The sequence below is a fragment of the Numenius arquata genome, chromosome 7 (genome assembly GCF_964106895.1).
Source record: "Numenius arquata chromosome 7, bNumArq3.hap1.1, whole genome shotgun sequence".
Classification (NCBI taxonomy): Eukaryota; Metazoa; Chordata; class Aves; order Charadriiformes; family Scolopacidae; genus Numenius; species Numenius arquata.
This window is the reverse complement of record NC_133582.1, coordinates 27,970,694-27,994,292: the sequence shown is the minus strand read 5'-3', so window position 1 is coordinate 27,994,292 and position 23,599 is coordinate 27,970,694. Positions and strand designations below refer to the sequence as shown.

The 23,599-nt window shown below is 40.1% G+C and overlaps 1 protein-coding gene across 1 annotated transcript in view; it reads right to left on the bottom strand.

The window, feature by feature from the left end:
- Positions 1-5,245: 5,245 nt before the first annotated feature.
- The window catches only part of SPTLC3 (serine palmitoyltransferase long chain base subunit 3), an 84,315-nt gene continuing 65,961 nt past the window's right edge, over positions 5,246-23,599 (bottom strand). The window contains exons 10-13 of the mRNA XM_074150646.1: positions 21,844-21,970; positions 8,820-8,955; positions 7,699-7,828; positions 5,246-5,359 (exon numbers count right to left, since the gene is read on the bottom strand). Of these exons, the coding sequence (XP_074006747.1) occupies positions 5,246-5,359; positions 7,699-7,828; positions 8,820-8,955; positions 21,844-21,970 (507 nt within the window). The remainder of the gene's footprint in view (positions 5,360-7,698; positions 7,829-8,819; positions 8,956-21,843; positions 21,971-23,599) is intronic.

Below are 23,599 nucleotides of genomic sequence, written 5' to 3'. Positions count from 1 at the left end.
GCAACAAACATGAGGGTATTTCATACTCATGAGAGATCAGTTCTGTGCTCTAGGAACTGGAGGATACATACATACACCTTGGCCCTCTACCTTCACAGGATACTAGAGTCAACTCATGTTCATAGCAAATTCTTTGAGACAATTTCAATGGGGGTGATAGAAAAGCAAGTTTCACCCACTACATCAGGCACCATTGCTTCACATCACACATATCAAAATGTATCTCTGTCTGTTACTACAAGTACTTGACTTGTGAAAACTGATTTTCTAGACTTCCTACAGTGTCCTACTTTCATGGCTACATCTTCTGGTTGAGCTGATTTCCCAGAAACTCATCTGCTGGAGTGACCTACAGGCCATATCCGTCTGTATCTGCAAAGAAGAGGATAGACCTGTCATGCCTGTCCTGGAGCCACAACGGTTACACCTGGCAGAGCAGCACAGGCAGTTGTCACCATACCACAGCCACTCCCAGTAGTGACATCGCAGCAATGATGCCCAGTGAGGGCATCACAACCACCAGTGATGCTGTGCATAGCTGTCACTAGAATGATCTCTGAACAATTTTCAGTATCAGCACTACTCGCTATAGATGGTGGCTATTACTGCATTTGCGTTACTGCAAACCTAGTTAGCCCTGCAGCACAAGCTGCCGAACTGGGGTATATTGATAACAATTAACACTTGTTGGCCTTGGCACAGCATCTGGCAGAAGTGACTGTCCAAAAAGGATCTATGAAATGTAAAGTATCAGGGACATCTTCTCTGGCACCCTATCTACCCTACCCTGCCTTCTCTTCATAAACAAACTGGAGTAACACATGGGGTGCAGTATCTCTCTTTGCTTGCTTCACAGTCACTATTTTGATATTAAAGACCAAGTTTTTCACTGAGCTGGTTAAAAAGATCTAACAACTCCTTTAACACTTGCACAAAAAAAATTCTTTGTATAGTACAGGATCTAGTCTAAGTCTCCAGACCCACCACATCTCTCCAGATCCTGTGTCTCCACATTACCCTTTTCATTTGATTAGCATGTGATATAAATAGATTTATCACTGCTCACTTATGTCACTTGTCAGTGACATACTACATATGTGGAAAGAAACACATTCACCTCTTAGGTAACTGCTGAACAACCAGTCTTATTTGGACCTCAGACTCCTGTTCTGATGGTGCTGAATTATCGTGTGGTCACTTGGGTGGTGGTTTTGGGACCATCCCGACAAGTCTAAAGCTCTGTCTTGCTAATGGATGAAGTGAGATTTTCATTATTCTGTGACTGGTCTGCAGTAAGCACAAACGCCACTGGATGTGTGAGTAAATAAGGGAAACACATACTTTTTTTGAAGGCATCTGGAGGCTTTAATGTTCAGCAGTCAATGTTGGAATGACATCTGCCATTTCTCAGCTGGTGGTGTGGTTTCTTTAAAATTTGGTCCTGATCTGTGTTTTAATTTGAAGAACAATTAAACTTTATGCATAAATAATGCATACACATATGCATACACAGACCGTATATTAGAGAATCTCTATTGGATTTCTAAGAAAGCTAGAAAGTACATAAAAGCCTTTACTGTAGATCACATTTCTTACATCACTATTTTGTTCCCTGTCTCAGCAGGACAGGGAAATATGTGATGCACCTTCAACCACATTTTGAAAAAAAAAAAAAAAGAAAAAGAAAAAGACAATTGAAATCCTACCTTAAACAAACGCGCTCCCATACCTTGGTCCCCTGTGAAGTGCAGAGGCTGTGGAATAGTCCAGAGACATCAGCATTCAAACCCCTCTGAAATAAATGCAGGCAGCTCACCTCACACTGACAGGTTGCTCTCATAGTTGCACTAGTTTTAAACCAACAGTATTGACTTCAAAGCAAGATTTAACCTGACCTACACTTGCATGAGTGACAGATCAAGCCCGTTCTTGGTTCAACAGCTTGGGCAGTTCAGATTTGGTTCAGCTTCAAAACTTAGCACCATCAGTAGGAAAATTATTTGAAAAGGAAAGATTAAAGTCTGCAGGAGCTGATGAGGATACCAGGAAAAGCAGGCAGCGAGGCAATGCCTAAAAAGCCAACTGTTACATGTCAAGTCCTCTGCAGCTGCCAGTGTGCTTTTCCCTGGACCCCGAGGACAGAAACCACGCAGAACAGAGAGAACAATGTAAAGAGGCAGGAGAAGTGGGTGGAGGAACATACTTGACAAGTTAGATAAGCTCAGGAAATGAAGGCTTTCTAAAAGGTGAGGTGGGATAAAGGTACAGGAAAGGATAAACAATTCAGATACTCTGTCAAACAGACAGATCTTGAGTCTTCCCATAGCATGAGGGTCAATCAAGATTTTATGCAAGATAACAAGATGCTAGAATTGCAGCTTGCCACCAAAAAGTTAGTGTATTCATACTTACATTTCCATTGGATTAAAATAAGACAACTTGAGCAATTTTTATTTATTGAAGGCAGTTCTTCTTCAAAACCTTCTAAAACAATTACAGAAAACTGTCTCTCCTGAGAAAATGCATGCCTGAAGATGGAGTATATTCTAGGAAATATGTGATCCTTATGCTAGATGTGCTAATTCCCTAACAAGTCCTCCATCAGCTTTTTTCTTAAGCTAGCTAAAATAGAGTCTCCAAGTACTGATCAACTCTAAATCTATTAAAATTGATGTAAATCTGGAAAAACTCCACTGAAATTGTGCTGAAGGAAAAGCCAGTGCCAGACCATAACTATGCCTCATGGGGAAAATCTAAAAGTCTGAAGTTCCTGGGAGTTTTATTATTGCACCAGAAGAGCAGGGATTTCTCCCTAAATGTTCCCCAAGCCCAGGGATAGTCAGCCTGTACTTTCTCTAATGTGTAAGGGATGGAAGAAATCAGAAAAGAGCATATAATAAATCAACTGACAGTCTCTGAAAAATAGCTGTCCTGTCTCCTTAGTATGAGAGAGAGTAATGTTCTGAGGGCAGGAGGAATTCAGCTTCAGACAGAAAACATTCCCCTATAGGGGGACAAAAAGTGATCATTCTGTAGCTTAATCAATCTCAGGCCTCTCTTTGAGGGAAATAGTGTGTTGCCTGCAACAGCACATGTAATAATGTTTGCTGAAATATAAACTAGGGCCGTATACCCCAAGATGGAAGGTCAGAAGTCAACTGAGGATCTGGCCGCAGATGTTCGGCAATCGAGATCAAAACGCAATACATCAAATTCAGTACTTTTCCTTGAGGAACAGGTTGCAGAAATTTCTCAGCCCATCTCCTTCGCAGTAAGTGTGCTCACCCTGCACGTAACAAAGCTGTACATCACAAATTGCCAGGTTACTCAAAGACAAAGTTTGCATTTCCTAATTTCTCTGTCCTCTGCTTGAGTATTTTAATATTTATACAGTGAGTTTGCTCTTATCCACAAACATAGCTTCCTTGAACCTCTGCAGTGTTTTTCAAGTCCGTCTACTACTGAAGTGAAGAATCATATGACACCATTTAGTCCTCCCCCAGCCCTTGATATACGTTTCCTAAAGCTGACATTTGATATTATGGAATGTGTTGTAATCAATTCTTAAAGTTATAGCACCACTGGATTTTTATTAACTTGCACAACAACAACAACAAAAATCCAACAAAAAATGGGCCCTCATAATCAATCAGCCTTGTTATATCCTGAAAGCTGCTTTAACAAGCAGGGAGTAATATAGTGTAATTGGTACTCTGCAATTTAATTGTTCTGTTCTTAAATCTAATATTGCAGCTGTGGGTTAAGTTTACACCACAGCTTTCAAGAGAACATGAAAGTGTGGTACATCTGTGCAACAGAAAGCTAAACATCTCTCATCTGATGTGTTTACAATGACATTTGATAGCGTGGAATGGTTCGGAGTTCATTCTTAAAGCTGCAGAACCACTTTTCAACGCTGCAAAAAAGGGAAAAAGCCTCCAGTCTCCTTCAAACACCTCAGCCCACATAAGCCTGACAATAATGCTGCTACAGGCATCACAGGGAAACTGCTGGCTGTAACAATTCCTTCAAGTATCTTTGAGAATTCATCACTCGGTCAGTGGAAAAAGGGACAAGGACGTCATCCCCCTCAGATGACCTAATCAATTATTTGAAAAACAAACCACTCAAAAAAGTCTGCAACTAGACAAGTAAAAAAACCCCTGACATGCATAAACCAGACAAGAATATTTCAAGAAGTGCTATTAAGTGGATGACTTTAGAAATGGCGGCATTTTCAATTTAACAGGTGGCAGAACTGCTTATGGTATCTTGAACTTCACATTGTTATAACTAACAGCTTCAGCATTATGTACTTGTTAGTGAATTTATTAAGCCCATAAGTAGTTCAAGAAACTTAGGAATGGGCCTATAAATGTCATCTGCAGTTTGTGAACTGCAAGTATCTGACTGTTTTGATCAAGGTTTTTACGGGAAAGTTAAATGGTTATTAAAATTATTTACTACTGCTACATGAAAAGGGAACAAGTCTGCTGAAGAACTTACGTTGTGATAAGATGTGAAAGGCTGTAGGTCAAATGTGTTAGCAGAAAAGCATTTCTGTTTATGTCTAAGCCCAAATTTTTGTACATTACGAAGCTTATAGTGTATTTAAGTGGCTGAGAAAGGATCTGTGGAGGGGAGGAGGCATTTTTCCTTTCCCATAATCTGCTGTCAGAAATACATGATCCGACCAGGCTACTTTTCTTGTTCTCAGCATTAACTGCCTTCTACCATTTTCTGTCCTTGGAGAAATGCACGATAGGGCAACTTAAAGAGGTTACTTTCTATTCATTCCTCTGTAGCAGTCCACACCAATGCTCTTTAACAGATAAAAGTCAATCTTAGTGATGAAGCTGAGCTATGTTACCATACTACACTGGAATACATTCAGTTTTTAAACTTTATTATTTCAGTCATAATTAAGACTATCTGAAGCTTCTTCATAAAAAGGGGCCATAACAAAAGCTGTACATTAGCAACTCGATCAATGGATGCATTCGTTCTGCATCAAAAATACAGTAAGAAGGACATATCTCCTGGGGAGGCAAATCTGTATCAATATTTCAGTCTCTTGAATACAGAAATTTGATACAATAAAATGCAACACCCGAACTTCCCCTCCTTTCAATTAACTGAGAAACAAAAATTGTCCTTAGAAGGGAAGAAATGCATTCTTGTTATTTAGTTTTCGGGTTTTCCCCCCTTTCATAGCATTATAATGTTCTCTTCATGTGTGGAAAACTTAGTCTTCAAGTTCAAGCCTAGTTTCTTCATACAGTTCAGGATGAGATGACTTGGAATACCGGGAATATTTCAGATGTAGAAAATCACCCAGTTCATCCAGAGCATTCAAAACCTGTAAGACCATTATACTGTGTCAATTCTCTTGGAAAAGAAATAAAGTTCTATTAACCTCTACTTTACAGCAGAACAAGAAGATCATAAAAGCATCAATTAAAGAGAGTTCAAAGAGCAAATGGGCAAATTTTGCTTTCACTCTCCTGTAGTGAACGTCAATGCAGTCATAGATGCATCTACAAGAACGGAATTGACTCCTTCAGTAGGTTATGGTTTATTAATAAGTACATTAATTGAGCACAGATGAAAAAACTGACCTTTTTCTAAAAGCACAGGGAGATAATAATCTAGGTAAAAAGTTATCTTTGCTTGTGCAAAAGGGATGTGTAAGGCAATACTTCAATATTTCCTTATAGATCCCAAGGACTGGAGATGCCACTGCATTTTTTTAGATGGGACTCAGCCCACTGTGCTGACCAGAGTTGTCATAAACAATCTGAACAGTTTAAGATTTTTAGTGCATTCCATTATCGTCTTGTATTAATATCACAGGCATAATTAATAATGCATTAATATAGTGATGTAATTTACTGAGCTGTGCCCTCAGCTCTTGGTAGATTCAAAAGTAGCCAGGGAACTCTATACTGTAGAGAAGCAGCTCAGTGTTTTGCAGCATCTGATCCACATTCAAAAGCAGCCAACCTTTGGGCATCAAAGAAGAAAGCAGCAATTTTCATTTTGAGCCTGTTTCTGTTAAGCCACTAAAATGAGCTCAAGAACAGAAAGGAGTAATTTAGTAATGGTTTATGCAGAGAGATAGCTTCAAGGTCATTAAGGAAGTTATTCTTGGGAGCTTGCCCTTTCATGATCTTTCCTCTTTTTAGTTCCAGGCTGAGATTCAAAACAAATTTTGCCAAAGGGAGAAGTTTTCATTGTGCTTGTTACCTGTTGTTACCCTGTTTTTAGGCATATTCACAAAGTGTTTGTCCTAAAAACTTTCCATCTGCAAGTAATTAAACTCAGGGCATTTCCACTCCCTCATACTGTAAGGACATTTAAAGAATGCTGCAAGTACTACAGCAATGATCCCACTTTCAAAGGCAAAGATACAGCATGTTCCAGAATGATGGCTGGGGAGTGTTTCAGACCCTCACTGGTACCAGGAAGCATCAACATGCAAGTAGCAGAAAGCGAACATGCAACGATGGCCCAAAAATGTAATGGGCTTGACATTTGGGGGTGGGGGGAGAAGAAGAAAATCAAAGCAGCAACTTGAAGGGATTAATCTTCAGATCAACTTCATCACCTATTACTAGTTACGTTGGCCAAAATCTACACTGTCAAACATCAAAAGCTGACAATGACCAACACAAGTACGTAGCTATGCCCTGTTCTATGCAATATTCTCTTCATGGTATTATACCTTGTTAATAACTACTGCACCTTTAACAGCAGCAGGAATTTTACGCTGCACACATGCAAGACAGATTTTTCAATCTCATTTGAGAGGGGTCTACACTGGTGTGGGAGCTGGTTAGCCATGCAGGGCTCCAGCCTCAAGCTCCACATGAATCTCAGGATGCAAATAGAGAGCAGGTGCGCGAAGGAGTGGCATCTTTAACTCAAATGCCCTCCATTTTTTTGCTTTGACCATCATACTTGTGCAAAGAGAGGAAAAAGAAAGCCTGAAATTTTCTTTTAAGCCTCCTTTAAGTCGTCTTACTTGGAGAATGAAAGAACGTTTATCAAGCCAGGCCAAAAACACCTTCGGCAAGAAAGGGAAATGGAAAATTTCAAAGAGTTTATTTTAAACACATTTCTGACTGCGTTGGAACAGAGGTTTACGATGGAAATCTCAACATACTCTTAACAGTATTTCTGATATCGTAGAAAGATACAGAACTGAAACAGGCCAGACAGCACCGATTAAACTTCATTAGGTTCAAACCGTTCCAAATACTGTTTGCAATTTCCACCTGTACCCCCAAGGCTGTCCCATATACTTATGCAATTCAAGAAACACGTGGAAATACGGAATGAAAATAAGGGTAGGGAAAACTTGATTTTCAGTTATTTCCATATCGTTTCAGGTTTCCTACTCTGATAGTTTTGACCTAACTTTTAACTTCTGTCTTGATGTGCTCTTCGTGTAGGTCTTTATTAGTGATGACAGATTTGGTCACTTTTAGAAACAGAAGAACATAACAAGTTAACTGTCCCATAATTTATTTTAAAAAATAAAATATATAAGGCTAAAAAGCCTTTAAAGATCAAGTGACGAGGCCAGAAAAACAAATGTAAAAATGAATTATTGAGATTCAAAGTAACAGACACACAGCTTCTCCCAACCTCCTTTGCATCTGAAGTTAATTTCAGCAGGACATCTGCTGTGCTTACCGTGTCTAACATCTCCCGTGTATGTGCAGCTGATACACAAAACCGAGCCCTGGATTCTGTGATAGGAGTGGCTGGAAATCCAACCACAACGACCCCAATATTTTTTTCTAACATGCGTCTTGCAAAAGCCCTAAGGAGAGAAGAGAAAAAACAAAAGTAAATTATGTCCAAATAAACTGACCACAGAGAGAAAACATTCAAGTATAATAAAACAATGGGTAAAACCCTGTCTTCAATTGAAGTGGATGGTAATACTCCCATTGAATTCAATAAGAGCCAGAATTTTACCAGTAGGACTGAGAATCTTTGCTGCTTAACAGCTCATGAAGCCAACTGGGTGTCAAATACTAGATGTGTGATGGCAGAGAGATCACTGTAGAATCGATGTGATTCATTTTTGTCAATGAAAGGCTTTTGAGTGCAAATCAAAATGTGTGGGCATTCACAGTCCCTAAGCATGGAAGAATTTGGGCTTCTGGAAGGTATGAGAGCTGGGTTCCTGCACATCAACAGGAATAAAACAAGCAACGTGATGGTTTCTTTGCTCTCACAATTACTCTGCCAGTTTAGGAACCTTTTGTGTGGTATGTACTAGAGCTAGAGCACATAGCCACCCTAAGCCACCTGCAAACACTCCCTATAGCTCAACCCTTACATTATGCTACTACTGACTTCTGGTCTGCACGTCCAAGTCAGTGCACAAGTGCTGATTGATAGGTACTGAGTGGTAGAACACGCAAAGACCATTCGAAAATCAGATGGGGAAAAAGAACATCCATCCAAAACAACTCATGCATCAAAGTCAATGTATCTCTTCTAATGATTACAAATAAAAAGACCCACATCCAAATTCAAAATGCTATCAAAAGTATTATTCCAGAGCAAGTTAAAAAAGGATAAGAGAAATCTAAAAAATTCTGAATACTGGAACAGCTCAAAATTAAGTCTAGGGCCAAATTTAAAATAGAATATAACTAAATGATGAATTCACCTAACAGTGTGTGTTTCTCTTGTGAAGCACCTACCAGACATAACTACATTTTTCACAGCATATACTGAATAACCTGTGAATTTGAATAGCGTTTGTTTTGCCAACAGGTGGGTTTTTTTTCAGTACTTACCCTATCTTACCAGGCATATAAAGGAGTAAGGGGACAACAGGAGAATCATCATTGCCATAAATGATGAAGCCCATTTCATGCAGTCTTCGTCTGAAGTATCTTGTGTTTTTCCCCAGCTGGCGCACTCTTTGGAGCCCTGAAATGAGTCAGGAAAACAGTCAGTGCAAAGATCGTAACCAGAGTCTAGTAACAGGCAAGAAACAGGGCTGTGGGTAACAGTTCAAAAAAGTTTGGCTGAAATGTATATGTTGCTATTTGACTCAGAAGAAAAACATGGAATGAGCTAAATGCAACTACGTTGATTATTATGGCATTGCAGGACAGATGGCTGATGTTCCTGTACTTATGAGGTGCCTTCCCACCAGCAGAAACTGCAGGTCTTCAGGATAGATAGGTGAACAATTCCCTTTACTGTATTGTGCTGAATAAAGCCTACTGAATGACACACACCTATAGAGAAGTAGTTAAATGTCTCTGTGGATACAGGACATGTAAATAGAGTATGTTCTTTCTCAAGATAGTTCACTATAAAGGGAAATAACCAATATCTACAGATGTTGATATACGTGTCAGCATATGCATATCTTTTATCATTAACAATATCCCACAGGGGTCCTCTTATATCTTAGCTAGTTCTGTGCATACACGTTTGTAGGGTTTTTTTACTCTGTGACCGTAATAAAGCTTAAAGTAGAAAATACTGTATTTTGAGTCAGTTAAAACTGATGCTTTTTTTTTGCAATTTTTTAGACAGGAAAAGCATGTGATAAAGTTTGTTATTACACAAGTTTGTTACCAGCATTCAGCATAACTCCAGTTACTCTAATATGCATCTACATTAGTAATCCCTTGCTGAGTTCTGCTCTGTTTCTCTGTCCTCTTATCTTGCTATTATTACCTCGGGATCATCATCTGACAACAGATTTTAGTCATCCAAGACTTTCAGACACAAGTTTTGTTCTCGCATTGTCCCTGGCCTCATTCAGTCACGAATCCACTGATGTGTCCCCAGCAAAACTGACAGGAGAGTTGAAAACAATTATTTTTAATGAAGAAAAAAGACAAAAAACACCAGAGAAAAAATGTGCTTGAAAAGTCATCCTAGCCCTTTCTTCTGCAGTGTCATTAAGGAGGTGGTTTCTGACAAGTGCAGTTGCTTCCCCACCCATTGCATACAAAAAGGAAGAGCCACACTCAACATTACAGCAGGTAGGAGATATAGTATGTCCTTTCCCCACTCCACCTGCATTATATTTCATCAGCAAGCTGATAGATGCACCTCTCTTCCAATGCTGTAAGGTGCTGACAGGGATGATGCCACCTACCCTGTACCCACACGTTGCTCTTTGCCACTGCCTACTCAGTACCAGTCCTGGGTTCACACAGCCACACGATGAATCCAGCCAGGTCCATCATCTGCCTGACCTCAGCAGAAAGAAAACCGCCAAACCAATGTCAAAGAGATCGATTCTCTAAACCTAATCACTGTGCAGCTGCTTGTGTCTGCCGAGCAGAGGTGGTGGGAACATGTGGTAAGACTGGGAATGAGCAGGACATATCTTAGCTACACTCTTAACTTTCATTTTCCTGCCATTCATCAGCCCATACTTTCAATATCACTTACATTATGTCACCAGACATGAACACTGAAGCCTTCAGTACAACTCATTTCCTCTTTTTCCCTTTGCTTTTAAGGTGCCTTTGCACAGATGTATTACGTTTTCACTCTCCGTTTACTTTTTCATTTTACTTTATTTTTTGTTTCCCTCATTCTTCACTTACTACTTTCTGCTGTCGCCCTTCTCTGACTGGATGCCTGTTTCCTAATATCCTACCTTCCTCCTTTTAACCACAGTGGCCAGTTAGGCATTTGTAGCTGCTACATACCATCTTTGGCAGATTTGTCCTCAGACCACATTCTGCCCCACCTGCTATAGCTTTTCTTCCTATTCCCTCTTGGCTGAAGTGGGGATCACCACACCTACACAAACCCCTTTTCCATTAATGATTTCTGAGCACACATAGGTTTGAACAAGATCTACGGCTTCATCTGTTCTGTATCTTCCCAAGTCAAGGTTCTGTCAATATTCTGGCTGGGAAATTTATAGGGAAACTGGGACTTGCTTCACAGTGATCAGTGTTTTGCTGAACAAATTAAAAGATCTCATAAAACCAGTCCATTTATAACTTTATGCATAAAACTGCCCACGCAGACAACCTGTTAGTTACAGTTTCAGTCATTCAGTTTAAAGCATTCAGTGGAAGAGCTCTACTGGGTTAGAAAAGGCCACAAATAGTTTAACCATCTCTCTAATGCTGCTAAAACAAAACCAGCTGTGCCAGAGCAAGGAAAACAAATGAAACACAAAAGCATCCTACTACAAAGCTTTCCAGTCACTAATAAAAACAATAGTCTGTGGTATTTCCAAAAATATTTTTGGTGTAGTAGATCTCAAATAACCAGGAGGAAATATTGAGGAGGAGGAGGAGAAGTGGGGGCAAGGGAGATGGCAAGGAAAGGGAGTTAGAGAAGAACCGCAGAATAATGTGTCTGAAGCCTAAAGAGCGAAAGTTTTCCCTTGTTAGAATTTGTAAAAATGTTATTATAGCACCTCCTGAATGCCCAAATTACAAGGAGGAGGGTGGGAGTGTAACCTGAACTGGGGGCTCAGAACCACTACTGCTTCTTGCTACCTTAGCAGCCCCTGAGCTAGTTTCCAAACTCTCAGTCTACAGCATTTGAAACTACTAGATTTTCAATTAGAGAAAGTTTTCATAAATGCAGATGTTCTTGGCGAGTGCAGTTTATGACTTGCTGCCTTCTCCTTTCTATTCAGCTGTTTACCACAAAGCTGGAAACAAAGAGTCAGCCATGCAAAATTCCAGGCCCTTCGGTATTTATCAAACCATATGCGCATGGCCCGGAGTTGATCAGTTTGTCTCTACTTATTTTAGGTACCGGAAATTTAGACTCCAAAGCAAGAGGGGGAATCCGGCAAAGGAAACATTAGAACTGAAAGAGGAGTTTCAGGCAACCCCCCAAAAGTCAAACACCTCTTCCTTTTCCAGTCTTCCCTTGCTAAATCTATATCATCCACCAGTTTGTGATGGGATGGATCCCCTTTTGAGACTCCCTATGGAACTCATTTCAAGCCAGCCAGTGCTGATGCAAAAGAGACTCTTTAATGTTTTAGCAACATCCCAGAATAGTCATTTCAATTGCAGGGATGCATTAAAGAGCCAAATAAAAGATCAGAGCACTCACATATATCTGGAGGGAAAAAAAGCACATTGGGAGACGATTGCTACACACACTGTATTTGTGGGTGGCTGGCTGGGAGGAACCTATTTCTTTACCAAGTGTCAACACTTTCCTTTCTCATGTTAAGTTTTGTGGTCAAAGACCACATGCACACATCAGATACACTACCATCTTATATGCTGTCCTGATAAGAGCAGTAAAACCCCTCAAGTTTCTAACTGTATTTCAACGCCCTTTTTCCTTCCTTTATGGGACCCTCCAACGTCAGATAAGGAGGCTGATCTGAGCAAAATATTTATTTTGGTCTCATTGGCCCATTTTTTCCCCCATACTGCAGATGTAGATCAGTGCAAGAGTGATGAATTCAGCTTAGAATCAGATCTTAGTCCAAATTCACTGTGGTATGTTTAATCAAAGACACCGCATTTAAAAACTATTTTCTTTGATTTTTGAGGCTGTGATCTTGCATCCTTTATTATTTATTGAGTGAAAATCTGCAGAATCGGACCCTTGAGCTAAAATGATATAGCTGCTTCTATTTGAGAGAAGTAAGAAATTTGTAGGAATTTGCAATTTGTAAGAATTTACCAGTATGGCACTAATTAGAGGATCAGGTCCTTAGTAAATATATTTGTTCAAAAATTCTTAGTTTGCAAAATTCTTGAGGATTTACAGTCTATTCAAATAGCTTATAGCACAGGATGCAGATAGCCAGATAGTTATATTCCATAAAACATGCAAACCACAACACAGCATATGTTTGGAGAAAACTGCCTGGACAGGGAAAACTGACCCCTAGCTAATTAAAACTAAGCCCACTAATGCTCCAGAGTTTTCAGCTAAGGTTAAGCATGACCTTCTTAAGAGCTCTACATCTTTCTATTAGCTGAATTAAGAAGGGACAGAAAGAGAGAAAACTGAACGATAAAGAATCCTTAAATTTCACAAGTTATCTTCATGCTGCTTGGAACATACAGTGACACACAGCCATCTTTCTGGGATTTTGTTGAAATATAGGATCAATTACCTGGATGGCACAACAGAAATGGATTTACTGCATCTGCGATCCACCTATTGCTGGGAAATTTAGAGTTTACATTTGTTGCACTGCGTTAAAAATATCTGGTTTACTGCAAAATTCTAAGGTGTTGGCAATTCTAGGAAAAATGCTGATTATATTTTTTTGACACGCATTATTGCATCTTGCCAGTTCTAGGTCATTAATTTCTGAAGGCCTTTAGAAGGCCTTATAGCTCAAAATTAATACGGTTTAGTTTAAGCAAAAATACAAAGAGAAGGCAAGAGAGAGAGTAATGATAAAAGATAGTGGCTTGCTCATAATTTCTTTGAAGCAACAAGCTTTTTAAGAGAGCCACTTGGAGTAACAGACTTGGTAGATGCTTTGTCACTGTCATAGCAGGGCAGGCTATGGCTTCAGAGCTCCTTCCAGTGAGGAGCTGCTCTGGAGTCTGATAGCAGAAAGGCATCCTGACTCCACGTCCACGTCAGGGGCCTGATCGCAGGCGGGGGTTACCTGGCACAGCTTCGCACACTGAATACAGCTTTGCTGCTTATGCCAGCTGAGGACCTTATCCTGGCAGCAAAAGAAGTAGTAAAATTATCAGTTCTCTGAAACAAAAGTTTGTTTTCCTCTTCCAGAGATGTCTGCTTTTCACTCCCGCAAGATTTTAATAAGCAGAGAAGCTGGCTGCATTCAGTTCCTGCACAAACATTCTACCTTTGAACTCTTCCTGTAGGCTTCTTCCCTTGGAAATTCTGACTCAGTATATTGAAAACAGGAATAAGTAACCTGTAGCCTTTCATATCAAGATCTCAGGTGTATTTTAATTGAAGGAGAGCTATTTTTCCTGAACCTGCTCCAGGAAAGATAATCCCACGCCGTACTTTTTTTTGGCATGCAGTGGACTCTTCAAGACACAAATCCACCTGCTTTAATCTTCTCCAGCTGTTGTTTCATAGGGTCTTTCTAGATAATTAGTTACACAATCAAACTTTTACATACTGGTGTCAGTGTGTCTCTTCAATCTGTGTTCCTTGGATAAAGAACTCTACTCCCTGCCCTCCTCTACTAACAACTAGATAGTAAAAAGCAAACTTTCATAGGCTGAAAAAAATTTGGAAAACAATAGCTCTTCCCCACTAAACTGTTGCAGATGGACAGATTTTCTTTTTTTTCCTCTGGTTCCATTATAAGAGCAACACACATGTACCTCCATATGCATTAAATCACAAATAGAATGCTATAAAACTGGGGTGCCTAAAGGAAATATGTTCTTAGATAAAAAGCCTTTATAAAAAATATCTTTGCTATGAATTGGGGAGAAGTGAAGACATTTTTTTCTACAATCTAATGCCAACTAAAAACCTAGTAATTTCAACTTAATTCAGCTGCTAAATAAGCCCGTAAGGACTTACTTAGTCAGTCCAATTTTAATTGTGAACTGCTGCAAAACACTTTCCAGAGCAGATTAAGGGAAGAAAAAGTGGCAATTTCAGCTGAAGCAGAAAGGAGAGAAATTGTACAAATTCTGTCATTTTTACCTTATTTCTGAATGAGTCAGCTATGCCTACCCAGCACCTTATCTATATTCAGATATATAATGTAAGCATTCAGTGTCCCACACAATGGCAGGGACAGAGCAGTCAGCCTTGGCTGAGCCTTATTTACTCCCAGCACAGGTGATTAATCACAAAGCACGTCAGTCCCCTCGCTGAAAGGCAGCCAGTGCACAACACGGTCCATCTGTATCACATTAGGTGTTTCTGAAATGCCACTGATCTAAACGCCGTTAGAAAAGGCACTTCTCTCCTTTGTGCTCCTCAGGCTGATAACAGCATGGATTCCTTGGGCAACAGCAAGCAGCATCTGGAATGGAGGAGGGTTCCTCATGCTCTTTCCCGGCAGCAAAGACACCTTTAAACAGTGACTGTGTCATGAAGCTGCGTGTTGCTCTCCCTGGGTAAAGAGTAACTTTGCTGGGGGACAGGCTATGAGTCACATCCAAGTCTGATCACATCCCTCCTTTGCCTCCAGTTAGTACTTATTTGTGAATACAGGGGACACCTTCTGCATGGCTAGGGTTTGCTGGAAGACTACGGCACAGGTTTAACTTTGATTATGGAAAGGTGACTTCATAGAATCATAGAATCGTCCAGGTTGGAAGAGACCCTTGGGATCATCGAGTTCAACCATCGAGTCCAACTTCATATGAGGTAGAATTTGGTCAGCCCTCAGAGGTCTTGGAAATCACTGTGAACACTATTACTCCAAAGCCCCTGCTTGTTCACATCAACTGACCCTCCACGGATAGATTTGGCTTCCTTTAGGAGGTGGCCCGCATGGCAGGTGGCTCCACTGAAACAGCCTGTCTCACTCATTTTGAGTAAAGATGGCAGAATTTAGCTCTGTTTCATCATCCACTGCTGGGAGACATTTGTGATGTTCAGCTCAGACAAATAATAATTGTGACAGTGTATTATCATCATTAGCATCTTCACCGTCATAGTGACCGGGAGTCCTAGTCATGGAGCCAATGCTGTGCAAACAGGGAATAAATTCGCTTAAGCGCTTTAAATGCACGCACATACTTATTGGGAATATTAACTTACTTAAAAGTAAGCCAGGGTTCAAGCATTCTGCTTGACGAGGGCCTGAGAGAAGCAATCATCATCTCAGAATGAAGCAGCAAAATGAGAATTTGAGAGGGAGGAGTAAAAAGCCATACTTCATTATGATTCTGTAAGCTGTTAGGAGCAGGTTCAAGGGTCCGTCGCTAAGAAGCTTGCAGTATTAAAGCTTACAGCTACAGTTTCATGATCAGTTCAGTCTGGCACAGATTTATTTTGCTGCAAAAGGAATTGTTCCTCTCGGCTCCAGCTGCTCAAGTCCTGGCACTGGGATTCACGTAGCCACATGGTAGATTGGCTCAGGGAACCAGTTTGGCTGTAGGCTAACCATTTGTGGGAGGGTGGGTGGGTTATTTTTCAGCTAGATCAGTTCTTTGATTCAGTTCATTGCACGGTTGCACGAACACTAATGCTGGTGTAAGGAAAAGGGGCAGGAATAAGGGGATAGGCGGGGGCAGGCAAAAAGGAGTGTGATATTTCCCTTCCCTTGCACCAGTGGTGGTTTATGCCAGGTTGAAGTGGATGTAAAACTCAGATTTTTGAATTTACAGAGGACCCTGACAGGCAAAACTAATGTTTTCAAAAGATTGCTGAGCACAGATAGCAGTGGAAAATATTGGAAATAGAGCATTTTAAGAAGCTGGTCCTCCAGTTATACAAAAATCTAAGGCAGACGGAAATGTTTTAAAAAGGAACCCTTTAAAAACAGATCTTTTTAATGCCAAGCCAAAACAGAAAGCAACATTCTGCAGCTTCTTGCAATCTGAATGAGCTCAACTGCAAGAACTCAAAGTTTGCTAAAAACAAGAAAGAAAACTAGTAGTTGCGAAAAGATAAACCAATCAGCACAAGTAGCAAAGTAAATTAACATTTTAAAGAAACATTTTCTATCTAAACAACCTCAGGAACTATCTTTTAACATAATAATTCCTGAGGATAGGGTTTTAAATTTTTTAGCATCCCATAAAAACATATGGAAAAAGCCTATTGCTGTCGGTGAATTACTGTTTGCCGTGCATTAAACAGAAAAAATGATGCCTTTGCAAACACTGCAATTTGCTTTTTATACCAGTATAATCTACTATTAGTCATTAAGAAAATTGCTTTGGAGTTTCTAGCACTCTTTATCTGCCTAGTGGCTCTATTTTTACCTATCAAATTTAAGTGTAAAAATATGCTCTTGGTATTCTCAGGCAGAAAGGGGGAAAAAAAAGGTCCAAGGTCACAGCTGGAGGGGCTCTGTTGCATGCAAGTAAGTGTACTTGAAAATTTGTGCAGGGTCCAAACACTCTGAGTCAACTACAGTCTCATCATGGGGATAAAACCACTAAGGCAGCTGCTGAGTTTCCTGAGGTATCTCCAGTGGTGTAATGAGAAGCCATGAGGAGAACACATCAAGAATATCTATATTATGAATTATAAAGAGTAAATGCCATGGGAACTTCTGCTTCCCATATCTCCTAATAAATGAGGAGAGATGTATTTGAGATGAAAAGGACACAAAGGCTTAAGAGGGATAAAATGAAGGGATTTTTTTATAGACTATATGAACTGAACTGTGGAACTTGCTGCCTTATGACATTACTAAAGGAAATACAGCTGCCAGAAGTTCATACGCTTTTGAACAACTCTATTATAGGAACTATAGAATCTATGACATTATGTTACCAAGAATAAATGTGACTTGTTCTACAAGCCATTGATTTTCAGAGTCTCGTGTAAAACATAGCATTGAAAAAGGCCAGGACTTGTACTCTACTAAAAATATGATTTTACGTGAAAATGGAAATATATTTGCAATTTTTGTTGTCATTCCGACTCTTCTGATACAAGTCACTCAGGAAACAAAGGACTTGGTTATAGTGATCCCAGTCTACCCTTCTCTCTAAGGCAGGAACAACTATGCAAATCAATTTTGAGGGAACTACTATATTCTCCGAATTCAGCATTTCTTGTGCTTCATTTTCTCAAGTCACAGCAGAAAACATGGCAAAACAAGGAAACTGTAATAGCTGGCTGTGGGGCCTGCAGTATCCTCCCAATCACATTATCATAATATAAATGTCTCACAACTATTACAAATATTGATATGGGACATACCCATACATTTTTAGATGGTTTCTGTGGGAGATACCATGTCTTCTCTGTATCTTTTTGCTTACAGCAGTGCAAGGCTTTTAAAATGAGAACTTCCCCATCCAAATTTGGAGTCTCCTGCTGTAAAGGAAGATAAACACATCTTGCTAGCACGCTTCCACAGCATTTTGCTGGCAGACAAGAACAAGGAGTGTCTGAGGTACCAGCACTGGTTTGGAGGGATGTGTTTGCTACAGTTTCTTGCAGACACATTTTTTCCTCTTCCTCGCCTTGCCCGTGTGGTGTACAGGCCCTTTTTATTCACAACCTCTCCAGCCCGTCTTCTCCACATCAAATTTTCATCCTAGTCTTCATCCTTATCACCCACTTGTTTTCTATTCTCCACTGTCTCCTTTGCTTGTCAAAGTCTCCTCTCTTTAATCTTCCTGCTCACCTCCTGAAGTGCCTGACTGTGCAGGGTGGACGCAGGTGCTCTGGGCCCCGGTCCTCTGCCCAGGCTCCAGATGGTGGATGCTCTGTTCAGGCCCTGCCCGCCTAAGCTGGAAGATTCTCCTTCATTCAGTGGATCTTGAGATTTGTTACTGTTCATTTCAAGTCGAGATTTTTTTAGAGACTTGCCACATCACAAGACTCAGATGGTATTTCATAGACAAGGCAAAAATTGTAAGCTTGGTTATCACAATCCAATTCTTCATCCCAAAGCCTGGAGAAACTAAAGCTCTTCAGGGAAAAAAAGATTTTTTTAAAAATTGTTCCCCCTTTTCTTCCCCCTAGATTATCAAAACCCCATATGTATATCTAGCCTTCTTCTGAGGAAGGATTGAACCCTTTTTGTTGATATGAAAAAATTGAAGCCTGAAACCAACACCTGTTGTGGATAATCTCCAGCTAAACAGTTTAGGTTTCATAGAATTATTTTTAAAGTGCTACCCTGTTCCTTCCTTGTAATTAAGGTGTGCCTCCTGTGTCCAAACACATTTATTCATATCCTGCAGTCATGCATCCAGTATACTGATGCTGTCCTGGAAGTGCACACCCTGGTTCCTTTCCCAACCAACCATATTCTTACTAACTGAAAAGAAATATGAGAGGATCAATCATTCGGATACACAGCAGGATAAACACAAGCAGTATTCACTGCCTTTCTGGTCTCTGGCATTACCCACCATATAATTCCACCTATGCTACTCTTTTCTGGATTAGCTGCTTAACAAATAAGTGGAAAATTACTAGCAAGAAATTGAAGGAAATGTAAAAGCATGATATCTAGGAAAATATAGAAGACAACTGTGTGAAGTGCTAAAAAAATATAGAACAAAGAGTTGTCAGAGCAGCAATTTAAATGACCAACTCAGTCTTCCTTCCCTTAGTTCTTAGTTCCCTTCCCTTAGTCCTTCCCTCCCTACTGAGCAAGTCATGAAGTTCAGATGTAACAACAAGCTGGGTTTACATATTTATCATCCCATTACTTCATACTCTTTTCAAGAAGCACCCTCTAATTAACATGGGACTTTTTAGCAAACTTTATTTTCACTCTTTTCTGAAATATTCCAGTATTTTTTGCAAGGCTCCCTCCCCTACAAAAATGCCCTCTGGAGGCCCAGCTATCAGTGGAGATCTCCTTATAAAGGATTCCCCAAATCATACTGTGGAAAGAGAATGCCATTTGAAATAAATTGCAAAATAAACTCCTTTTATCGATTCAACAGGCTTCCAGAAAACAGAGTCCATACCACCCTGTGGCAACTCTGGTTCACTTGAAACTTCTCTGCCAGGTGTCTCTACTATATGGCTCATGCAGGATTCACCATTTTCTGTGCAAGCAGACCAAAAGAACTCAGCTAAGGCCACTGTTCTCCTTGGAAACAAAAATTTCTAAGACGAGACACTGCTTTCTCCCTTCAGTTCCCCCCTCCTTTCTAAGCCACCACCTTCCTCTCCCTGATGCCAAAGCAGCATTGCAGTGTGGTCCAGTATAACATTTTTTCCTGTGTTTTGGGTTGTGGTGGGTTGGGGTTTTTTTTGTAGTCCACAAGACAGCCTAACGAAGGGAGGCCCACATGAAAGAAAAACCAATAGACTAAAATAATGAGTCTGGTTCAGAAGGACAAGAAACATTTTTACACATCATAGCCAGTTTGCTAGCCTTTTGCAATACTCTAAGTTGTGATATATAATTTATTAATTTGTTTTTCTATTCATTTGCATTTCATATTAAAAGACAATTTTTCTAAAAAAGTGACAGAACACAACTTATTTCATAAAGGATTTGCAGAAGACTTAATAAGAACTTATTTTGTGCAGAAATACAAACGTTGTGTCATCAAACAACACTGCTTCTGGAAGAGAAAACGCTGCAGACTCTTAGCCCTATGACAGCCAGACATGCGCATCTTAAAAGCCTCCGTCTTGAACCAAGTTCTCCTATTAGCCTGTGTTGAACTGCATGCAGGATCACGCTAGCTGAAGATGATTTTTAAGAGGTTTTGAACGTTTGGAAGTGCTCTGCATGTTTAATATTATTTTACACACGGCATCTGTGAGAGCCTCAAGCATGTAACTCCTGGGAAGGCTCAGTGTAAGGCCGCCCTCTGATGGCAACCATTCCTACAGCCAGCGCAGGGAGCAGTGCAGTGGGACCTGCCGCACGCTCAGTCTCCAAGGTAGAAGAAATGTGTCAGAGCTGGGCTTTATGTTGAACAGGATATAGGCATCAGCATACGCAACCTTGACCTTTCAAATCTCAAGTTGGAAACAGTTGTTAAACTCTTGACTTCTCTGCCAAAATGACAAAAGCATCATTTCCTCGTTGTCTACACATTGCACTGGAGTTTTCCTGCGCTTTGTTAATGCACTCAGCAGAATTTGGCACCGGGAATGGATTTTCTATCCCTCCTTTTGTACACTGGGGTCTTGTAAATTCTGGCCTCACTGAAGGGCTGCAATAAACGTCTTAATAGCCTCGTGTCTATCGTGGTTTGAAACTGCCTCTAGAGCACCGCAATAGAATAGCGCAGAGCAGTATCCTACCTGCTCTCATATACCCTCTTTCCTCTCCATTCCCACCTTACCCTAGTCATATCCATCAGGGAGGACTCAGACAGAATTACTCCGTTAGTTCTACACGGGTAAGAGAAAATAGCACAGCACGGTGCTGCTAGACCAACATAAAAGACAATGCAATTCAGAGCAGAATCTGCATCTTCACCTACATGTTGTAACATGCAATGACATGCTTCTCAGGCATGTCAAAACAAAAAGTATACAAATTCGAAAACCATCCCCTTTTCTCTGAGTTGTGATATAAGTCCTAGAACTCTGAATACATATCAGTATCACTTTGAAACAGAAGCAGATAGATACATCACAAAGTTGTTTTGTCCCTTGCTGCATTACACAGAGGGTTGGACAGTAGCTGCATCTGCAACTTCAGGAGAGGAATATAAATAAACCTAATTTTTCATAAGGACATCAAGCAGCCAATTCTTTTGGACAAAATGTACTTCAAAACTAGCTTCAGGACACCATAATTAATGCCTGAGCGAGGTAGGAATTACTATAATCATCTTCTCATACTACTATTTAAAATACATTACCTGCTTTGAAATTCTGCACCACGCTTGAGTTGCTTGCCATTTTGAAGGCTCACACAAAGAAGCAAAACTGATGGCATCTAGCCCATAAATGAGGGCTCAATGTCCTTATGAACCCCTCCTACAAGGGCAATCCATGTACTTCTATTTGTTGCTACAAAGAGGAGTGGGTTGGCAACTATGGAGCAGAGCAGAATTCCAGAATATTTACATCCCTGCTGCACGTGGATGAGTGTGGAAAAAGAAACTGAGTTGATAGTACTTGGAAGTATGATGATTTGGATATTAATTTTACAGTAAGAATTATTTCCTTTGCATTGCATTACCATACTGCTTTGCTGCTGGATGACATTTTGCGCATGCCTGTACACAGCAGATGCTTTGGTAGTAACTGAAATAAATGAAGTTAAAGAAGGTGGCTTACCTTGTGTTGTCCCATCTAATCCCATGAGACATTTCATTGCCCTGATGATTTGCTCTGCTACGGGTGGACACATAGATGTGGCGTACACAGCACTGTGAGAATGAGTTCGTAAAAAGTCCACAAGGTCCTTACACAAGCAAAACAAAGCATGAGTGAGCTTTGAGCTGGCCAAACAGCAGATCTCCCTCTTAACTACTGCAGGAGTGAGAACATGCAAAAGAAGAGGATGTTTCACCAGTCATTGGTTTGCTTTCTTGGCTGCTACTGTTAATATATGGCCTGAAGAAACATCAGGCAAGTGCAAATACTTTACCATATAAGCAGGGCAATTACAGCTGAAACAAAAGTCTGGAATAGAATAATATTTACTTCTGTGCTAAGACTTATTATAAAGGAGCAAAAATCATTTAAAGACAAATGAACTGCTGCAACTAAAATACTGCTCAGTTCCTTTCTGGGAATGAAGCAAAGCCAACATGACATTGGTATAGTTCCTCTGCCACAAGACCTAATCCGGGAAAAGCAACCTTACTGGGATCTATCTTTGGCTATCAGCATATAAATTTATTTCAATTGAAATTTTCCATCATTGTGGCAGGGAAATTCATGTTAGAGTTGGTATAGTTGCTTTAACATTTCCTTGCATAACTAAGAGCACAATCTGTGCTCCTTCAAAAAGCCTTGACATACTGTAGGCATGTGTAAGGCACCAGTAACTCTCCTGAACCCAGGGACACTGTAGGAATTCAGCACTTGATAAAGACCATCACTGTTATGACAGCTTATACCTCCTAGTGCAAAACATCAGATTAACAGTTACCACAGCAAAAGTTGAATTCATGTTACTGAGAAAGGGATGAGGCCTGCTTGAAAAGCGCCTTTGATAAAATATATCACCAGAAAAAAAACCCAAAGAGAGTACACAAATTATTGCCAAAAAAGCTGTATGAGTCTATGCGGTAACTCCAATGCTAAGGATAAACATTTACCTAATCTTATACTGGTTATGCATTGCTATATTGCAATTGTAGTCCTAAGGGTTTGATCAAATAGCTGAGCAGGCTTCTGTGCTCTAGCTGATGCAGAATAAACAGTCTCATGGTGAGTTTTTGGCTGCGGAAATGAATGTTAGTGTCCTAAGTGTGCTGGGTGAGCAGCTGCCACCAAGGCCTGGAAGCCTGAGGCAAAGCTTAGTGATACACACAGGTGTGAAAAGAGCAACCCACTTTCATTTAAGAAAACTTTCAAGGTTTAGATGATGAATTACTTTACACAGCGTTTCACATGTCTAGGCTTCTTGTAATTTCTAGGTGCTTTGGCCACATTGTCTTTGGTAGAAGTTAAACCTTCAGATACAAATTCAGGAAGCAAAGGAAACAAAGAAAATTGATTCTTGATGTATTAAGATAGCCTGTTTTAAGACCTTTGGGGCAACTCCAAAAAAACCCAGTAAGAAATACACACTTCATATTTTCTTATAGCCCTGTTATTCTACTCAAGTGCTATTCTTATTAATGTTATCCTGACAACAACCATATGGGCTGTCTAAACAGGCTTCCTACTCATTCAGCAAACTACTTACGAAATACATTCAGCAGGGTATGGAAAGGGTAAATAATCAGCAACCACTTGATATCTCTGTCAAGCAACAAACCCGATGACATTTCACAATGGTGCTGGTTAAGCTTTCTTTTCTTCTACACTCACAGTTAAAGCAAGCTCAGCTCTACTTTTTGTTGACATTTGTTGTTGGCAA